We start from the raw sequence: 8,167 nt of genomic DNA on the forward strand, positions 1-8,167 counted from the left end.
ATCTACTGCTGTACCCACAACTCCACCATCCGCTATTAGCATCTCTCCAACCATCAGCCCTGGAACCACAGCACGACGACTACTGGAACCAAAACTGCTTCGGCCAGTAGACTTGCCACGAATACAATCCCCACAACCAGATCTGCTGTACCTACAACCCCACCTGCCTCTAAGACTGTTTCTACAGCCACAAATCTCATACCCACAACCACCTCTACCTTGACCTCAGGCAGCACTGATACCAGAACTCCTGCAGCTTCGACTACACTTTCTCCAACTATGATGCACATAACTAGCTTGTTTTCTACCACAAAGACCAGTTCTGCTCCAAAAGGTCCTGTATCCACAAACACCTCAGCCCTTTCAAAAAACACATCTTCAGCTTTCCCCACAATCACTCCTCCCACAACTACAATACCCGCAACCACCTCGACTGTGACATTACCTACTGATGTACCTACAATTCCACCAGCCACTACTACCATCTCTCCAACCATCAGTCTTGTACCCACAACCACCCCTACTATTGAAACTACAACTGCTGCAGCCTCAATTGCACTTTCTACCACTGTGACTGTGCTGGCTTCAACCACAAGTCCTGTAGTCACAACTGCCTCAGCACCTTCACAAACCACAACTTCTCCTGCCTTGGTCACGATCTCTAATACCGTATCCACAATGAACACTATTGCTCCAACCACCTCTGTTCCGACCTCAACTTCTGCTCTACTCACGATGATTCCTGCTTTTGTCACAACTACATCTTTGACCACACCTGCTGCAGTCTCAGCAACCACCTCATCTATGATGCACACAACCACCTCATCTCCAACCAAACATCTTGTACCCAAAACGGCTTCAACTGTTTCAAGAGCCACATCAACCTCTCCTAAACGGGTCAGAACAACCTTTGCTTTGACCACGCCGACTGTAGTGTTGACGACTGCTTCTATTTCAACCGCAACTACAATGCCCACAACCTCATCTGTTGTAACCACAACTCCTGCAACCTCAACTACACTTTCTACAATTACGATGACCACAACCAGCTCATCTCCTATTGCGATGACCAATGCTGCTCCAACCACAACCAACTCTGCTAGCTCATCTTCTGTTGTACCCACAACTGTACAAGCGACTACTTTAGTCTTTCCAACCCCAAATCGTGAGCTCACAACTGACCCAGCCCTCTCACAAACCACAATCATTGCTTCAACAACTTCTCCTGCATTGGCCACAACAACCTCTGCTTTGACCACAACTACTGCACTGCCCACAACCCTTCCTTTCCCTACCACAAAGACTACTCTTGCTCTAACTACAATGCTGAGAATCACCTCTGCTACAACCTCATCTTCTGATGTACCCACAACTACCTCTACTCTGACATTGACTGATACGCCACAACGAAGTGCTGTGGCCTCAACTACGATGCCAACAACCACCTCATCTCCTACCGCTCAACCCACGAGCTCTGTATCAGAAACCATCCCAATGCCTACAATAAAAAATCCTGAATCCGTCCCGTTTGCTTTGACCCAGACGACTGCAGTGCCAATGACAATTGCAATTTTAACCACAACTATGAGACCCAGAACCAGCTCGGCTATGACCTTACATCCAGTTGTACCCACAACTCCACTCGGCGCTACGAAAGTCTCTCAAACCACAACTCCTTTACCCACAACCACCTCTACTTTGACTTTAACTACCACTGAAGTAATACTACATCCTTAGCTGCATCAACCTCCACTCCAGCCACAATGTCTACGTCAGTATGCAAATCCACACCTTCTACCACAAAGACTAGTATTGCGCCAACAAGTCGTGTACCCACAACCACCTCTAATAGTAGAACCACAACTGCTTCAGTTAATTCAACACATTCTACAATCACAATGGAAACTTTTGCTCCAACCATAACTATTGTACCAACAATTACTTCTACTGCAGTCTCAACTTCTGCTGTACCCACAATGATACTTGCTTTTGTCACAACTACATCTTTGACCATGACTGCTGCATTGACAACAACCACCTCAACCCCTACCACAATGACCACTCTTTATCAAACCACAACTACAATGCCTGCAACCACATCTGCTGCTGCATCCACAAGTCCTGTACCCACAACCACCTCTACTACTGGAACCACAATTGCTGCAGCCACAAGGAAACTTTCTACAACCACAATGACAACTCTTGCTCCAACCACAATGACTGTTCCCACAACCAGATCTGCTGGACCTGGATCTCCATCTGCCTTTCTGACTGTCTCTTCAAGAAGACTTGTTTTTAAAACCACCTCTATTCTGTTCTCAACTGAAACCACAACTGCTGCAGCCTCAATGACCCCTTCTACAACTACATTGGCCACTCCTGCTCCTCTTAGAAGTACGATTGACACAACCAGCTCATCTCTTACCACAATGACCACTTCTGTGCCAACAAGTCCTGTACCCACAACCAACATCACTACTGGAACCACAACTTCTGTGCTCACTAAGACACTTTCTACAACTACAATGACAACTTTTTCTCCAACTACGACACCCACAATCAGCCAATCTGTCATGACCAACTTTGCTTCAACCACAAGTCGTGTACCCCCAACCACCTCTACTGCTGAAACCACAACCTCTGGAGCTTCAATGACACTTTCTACAACTATGACCATTTCTGCCTCAACTAAAAGTCCTGTAACCACAACTGCTGCAACCATGTCCTCACTTTCTACAACCATGACAACGCTTGTTCCAACAACTATGATGCCCACAACTACCTTTGCTACCTCAACTTCTGTACCCACAACTTCACAGGTCATTGTCTCAGTCGTACCAACCCCCAAGGCAGCCTGTGCTCCAATCACAAGTTCTCTTGCATTGATCACATCTGCTTTGACTGCAATGACTAAAAGGGCTACTACAACTACTTTGTCTACCAATAAGATTACTTTTGTTCCAACTTCAATGCTGAAAACCACCTCTGCTACAACCTCATCTCCTGTTGTGCCCACAGCACCACCAGCCACTACGTGGTCTCCGACCACCAGTCCTGTGCTCACAACCACATTGGCTCTGACTAAGACTACTGGAACCACAGCTGCTCTGGTCTCAATTTCTACAACTACATTGCTCACGGCAACCACAAGTCCTGAACCAAAAACCACCAGAATTCCTTCAAGAACCACACCAAATGTTCCTGAATTGGTGACTACGTCTGCACACAAAACTATGTCGGCTCAGCCTATGACTTCTACTTTTCCAACATTCACATCTCCTGTTATTACCACAACCTATGTTCAGACAGGAATGGTAGTTAGTCCAGCTTCAGTTTCATCTAAAACTACATTGACTCCTGCTGCTACTACTACTCATGCTTCCACCACAATTACTCTTGCTGTTCCCAGCACACCTTTACTGCTAACCACACCAGTAGAAACCAGGCCAGTTGCAAAAAGTGCCCCGACAACATTTGTGATGTCAACACCTGGAAGAACTTCTTTAGTAAAAACACCTGGAACAACCAGTAGTCTGGCCTCAATCAATGCAGTCAGGTCTACATCCTCTTTAGAAATGATGGCTCCCTCCCACACTACGACAGCTATTTCTACAGGGACAGCAATATCTGTAACCGCTCCAGTGTTGGCAACACCAGTAACAACTAGTAGTCTGGCTTTAAACACTGCTATCCAATATTCAACAGGATTGACTGCTCCCTCTCCAGTTCCGACAATACCAGTTGGAATAACTTCGACAGTGTCTGAAAAGCCTAGAGAAATTACTGGAATCAGGTCTACAACATGCCTGAATGAAATAAAAATTCCCTCCAGAGCTCCCATTACTCTGCCAGTGACAACTTCTGGAACAAATTCCCCAGTGTCTGCATCACCTGGCACAACCACATCCTCTTCAGGAATGACTGAGCCCATCCCCAGGTACAACCACTACTTCTTCAGGGATGGCAACACCTAGTAAAAACAGTGTTCTGGCTCCCACTACTGCAATCAGGTCTTCACCGCCCTCAGGAACAACAATACTCTCTACACCTCTGACTCCACTATCTGCAACAACTGCTTCCAATCAAACTACAACTTCTCCTGTGCCAGCAGCTCCTGGAACAACCATAAGTCAGTCTCAAGCCACTTCAATCTGGTTATCCTCTACAGGAATAAATATTTCCGCTCCAGCTTCTACGACACATCCCGTGTCAGTAACACCTGAAAGAAGCAGTAGTCTGTCTTCAACCACTCCAATCAAGTCTACATCATCCTCTTCAGCAACTACAACTCACTCTCAAACGCACATGTCTACTTCTCCAATGTCTGTAACAATGGGAACAACTTATGCAGGGAGGGGAACATTTGGAATAACCACTAGTCTGGCTTCAACCAATGCGAAAAGATTTACAAATTCTGCTTCAGGAACAACAGTTCCCTCCCAAGCTCTGACAATTTCCCAAGGGACTACAACACTTGGGACAACTTCTCTAGGGATAGTAACCCCTGAAAAAACGTCAATGGCTGCAACAGTTGGAACAAGTGGTCGAAGTCAAACTGCTGCAGTGCTGTCTACACCACCTTTGGAAACAGCTGCCAACCAAGCTCTGATGACTACTCTAGTGTCAGCACCAGGTGTAACTTCTCCCGTGACAGCAAGCATTGTAATGAGTAGTCAGGCTCCAACCACTGATATCAGGTCTACAACAAGTCTTGTAGGAGCAACTTCATCCCAAACTCTGACTGCTTCTCCAGTGTCTGAAACACCTGGAAGAAGTCCTCCATTGTCGGTAACACTTAAAACAACCAGTCGTCTGACACCCACTACTACTGTCAGATCTACAATATCCCCTTCAGGAACTCCAGTTTCCTCTCCAGCTCACATGACTTCTCACATGTCAGCAACCTCAGGAACAACTCCCACAACAGCAACACTTGAAGCAACCATTAGTCTGACCCGGTTGAGTGAAATCCTGTCTACCGGTTATCTGGGAAATGATTCCTTCTCCAGCTCAGTCTACTTCTCTACTGACAGCAACACCTAAAAAGAGTAGTCAGGGTCCAACTACTGTCATCAGGTATACATCCCCTTCAGGAACCACAGCCCCCTCCCAAGTACCAACAAGTTCTTTGTCTGCAACTTACCCAATAACAGCAACACCTGAAATGGGTAGCATGTCTCCGACCTCCACAATCAGGTCTACAACACTCCCTTCAGGAACCACAATTACCTCTCCCGCTCAGATGACAATTACTACTTCAGTGTCATTTGGAACAAACACTAGTCTAGCTCCAACCACTGGAATCAGGTCTTCATCCCCTTCAGGAAGGACAATTCTGTCCACTGCTCCAGTGACTGCAACTGTTACAACAGATAGTTCAGTCACAGCAAACAGGTCTACAACTCCCCCTTCAGGAATCACAATTACCTTACCAGCTCCGACAGCTTCTTTCCCAGTGTCTGTATCACCTGAAAGAACTTCTCCAGTGATGACAATACTTCAAACAGCCAGTAGTATGACTCACACCTCCACAATCAAGTCTACATCCCCCTTACGTAATATAACTCTCTCCCAAACTCAGACAACTTCTCATGTGTCTGCAACACCAGGAACGACTTTTCCCGTGACAGGAATGCTGAACACGAGTAGTGAGGCTCAAACCACCACAGTCAGGGCTAGAGCATCCTTTTCAGAAACCAGAATTCCCTCCCAGCCTCCAATAACTACTCAAGTTTCGGCAACAACTTATCCAATGGCTGCAACAGTTGGAGAAACCATAATTCTCGGCCAAAATGCTGTAGTCCTCTCTACATTGGAAACAACTCCCAGCCAACCTCTGACTCACACAGTGTCAGCAACATCAGGAACAACTTCTTCACTAATAGCAGCAGTAGGAGCTATCAGTAGTCTGGCTGCAACCACTGCAATCAAGTTGACACAGTCCATGACTAGAACCACCATTCCCTTCCCACCTCTGTTGACAACTTTGACAGTGACAAGCGTGGGAACATATAGTAGTCAGGCTCCAAGCACTGCAATCAGTTCTACATCCCTTTCAGGAACAATAACTCCCTCCAAAACACCAACAACGTCATGTTCTGTGTCAGCAGCTGGAACAACTTTTACGGGGACAGCAACACTTGGAACAAGTAGTCTGCCTCCACCCACTGCAATTAGGTCTACAAGAGCTCCTTTAGGAACCACAGCTCCCCGAACTTCGATTACTCAGCCAGTGTCGGCAACCCCTGAAAGGACTAGTAGTCCGGTTCCATGCACCACAGTCAGATCGACAACGCCCCCTTTACTATCCACAATTCCCACCTCCACTACAGTAACTACTCAAGGGTCAGCATTAATTGGAACAACCAGTAATTTGGCTCCAACCACTGTAATCTTGTCAACACCATCCCCTTCAGGAACCACAATTCCTTTTACTGATCCAACAATGTTTTCTCCAGTGTCAGCAACACCTGTAACAACTACTTGTCACACTCCAACCATAGCAGTCAAGTCGACATCTCCTTCCGGAATGACAACTCACGCCACAGCTCAGACTATTACTTCGTCAGTGTCAACACTTGAAACAACCATGGGTCTGACTCCACAACTGCAAGCCTGTCTACGTTCTATTTGGAAATGACAGTTTCCTCAGTAGCGCCGACATCTACTTCTGCTGTGACAGCGATACCCGAAACAACCAGTGGTCCAGCTCTAACCACTGCAATACCATCTACAACTCTACTACAACGATCTACAACTACTCTATCCCAAGCACCAACGGCAACTTCTCCAATAATTGCAACAGCCTCTTCAGTGACTGCAACACCTGAAACACTTTCTCAAGTGACCGCAAACATTTATCGGAGTCCAACCACTACAATCCTGTCGACTTCCCATCCGGGTATGATAATTCCCCCCGCAGCTCCAACATCTACTTCTGCAGTGACAACACCCGAAACATCCAGTAGTTCTGTTTCAACCCCGACAGACCTGTCTACAACATGTATTTCAGCAACGACAACTCCCTCCCAAGTTCCGACAATGACAACTCCTCCAGTGACAGAAACACCAGGGAACATTTCTCCAGTGACTGCAACACTTGGAATTGGTGCGACTCCATCCACTGCCATCCTGTCTACATACCATCTGATGAGGACAATTCACTCTGCAGGTCTGAAATCTACTTCTTTAGTGACAGCAACATCTGAAACAACCAGTTGTCCGGCACCAACCACAACAATCTCATCTACATCCGCTTCAGCAATGATGATTCTCTCCCAAGCTCCAACAACAACTTCTCCAGGGAGTGCAACACCTGTGACAACTTCTCCAGGGAGTGCAACACCCGGAAAAACCATTGCTCTAGCTCCATCCCTTTTAATCCTGTCTGCATCCAATTTGGGAATGACAATTCCCTCAGCAGTGAGAGCAATGCCTGTAACAACCAGTGGTCCTGCTCCACTCACTGCAGTCCCATCTACATCTGCTTCAGCTACAACCTCCCAAGCTCCTGTGACAATGTCTTCAGTCACTCCAACATCTGGAACAACCATCGGTCTGACTCCATCTACTCAAATCCTGTCTATGTCCCATCAGAGAACAATTCCTTCTGCTACTTTTGCAGTAACTGCAACACCCAAAATAACCATAAGTCCAGATAAAATCACTGCAATTGTAGCTAAATCTGCTTTGGCAAGTATAACTCCCCAAGTTCCAACGACAACTACTACTACGACGATGACTCCAGTGATGGAAAAACCTGAGACAACTTATCCAGTGTCACCAACACCTGGACTACTTTCTCCAGTGACTGGAACGTATGGAACCACTACAATTAGCTCTTTAGGAACAATTCTCTCCAAATTTGTGATAACTATTCCTCCCATTTCGGCAACATATGGAAAACCTTTTCTATTCACAACAACACCTGAGACAATCAGTAGTCTGGTTCCAACCACTGCAAGCAGGTCTAAAACATCTTCGGACACAGCTACTTTAGTCCTGACACCTGCAACATTTTCTACAGTGAGAGCACCCGTTGAAATAGGCAAAGGTCAGGCTCCAACTTCTGTAATCAGGTCTACATCCTCTTTAGGAGCCATAGTTTCCTCCCCAGCTCCAACTAAATCTCCTTCTAAAACAACTCTCTCCCCATCACGGACTACTA

General features: G+C 46.4%; 4 protein-coding genes and 1 long non-coding RNA gene across 5 annotated transcripts; 4 read left to right on the forward strand and 1 right to left on the reverse strand.

The window, feature by feature from the left end:
- Positions 1–279: 279 nt before the first annotated feature.
- LOC133489909 (mucin-2-like) lies at positions 280–1,737 on the forward strand. Its single transcript, XM_061799187.1, has one exon. The coding sequence runs from the start codon at positions 280–282 to the stop codon at positions 1,735–1,737; it is 1,458 nt and encodes a 485-aa protein (XP_061655171.1).
- A 26-nt stretch (positions 1,738–1,763) lies between these two features.
- On the forward strand, positions 1,764–3,974 carry LOC133489901 (mucin-5AC-like). The gene has a single exon (XM_061799171.1). It carries the CDS (start codon positions 1,764–1,766, stop codon positions 3,972–3,974), a length of 2,211 nt encoding a protein of 736 aa, XP_061655155.1.
- Positions 3,961–5,043, forward strand: LOC133489910 (mucin-2-like). Its single transcript, XM_061799188.1, has one exon. The coding sequence runs from the start codon at positions 3,961–3,963 to the stop codon at positions 5,041–5,043; it is 1,083 nt and encodes a 360-aa protein (XP_061655172.1).
- Positions 4,994–7,034, forward strand: LOC133489902 (mucin-2-like). Its single transcript, XM_061799172.1, has one exon. The coding sequence runs from the start codon at positions 4,994–4,996 to the stop codon at positions 6,638–6,640; it is 1,647 nt and encodes a 548-aa protein (XP_061655156.1). The 3' UTR covers positions 6,641–7,034.
- Positions 7,035–7,269: 235 nt separating this feature from the next.
- Positions 7,270–7,462, reverse strand: LOC133489913 (uncharacterized). Its single transcript, XR_009792048.1, has 2 exons — positions 7,346–7,462; positions 7,270–7,315 (listed from the first exon to the last, which is right to left on the reverse strand). It is a non-coding gene; the product is annotated as an uncharacterized LOC133489913 (long non-coding RNA).
- Positions 7,463–8,167: the final 705 nt, after the last annotated feature.

Source organism: Phyllopteryx taeniolatus, chromosome 15, assembly GCF_024500385.1.
Source record: "Phyllopteryx taeniolatus isolate TA_2022b chromosome 15, UOR_Ptae_1.2, whole genome shotgun sequence".
In the NCBI taxonomy this organism is placed as follows: Eukaryota; Metazoa; Chordata; class Actinopteri; order Syngnathiformes; family Syngnathidae; genus Phyllopteryx; species Phyllopteryx taeniolatus.

Coding starts and splice junctions, on each gene's coding strand:
- LOC133489909 (XM_061799187.1), top strand. CDS start 280: ATGATGCACATAACTAGCTTGTTTTCTACCACAAAGACCAGTTCTGCT.
- LOC133489901 (XM_061799171.1), top strand. CDS start 1,764: ATGTCTACGTCAGTATGCAAATCCACACCTTCTACCACAAAGACTAGT.
- LOC133489910 (XM_061799188.1), top strand. CDS start 3,961: ATGGCAACACCTAGTAAAAACAGTGTTCTGGCTCCCACTACTGCAATC.
- LOC133489902 (XM_061799172.1), top strand. CDS start 4,994: ATGATTCCTTCTCCAGCTCAGTCTACTTCTCTACTGACAGCAACACCT.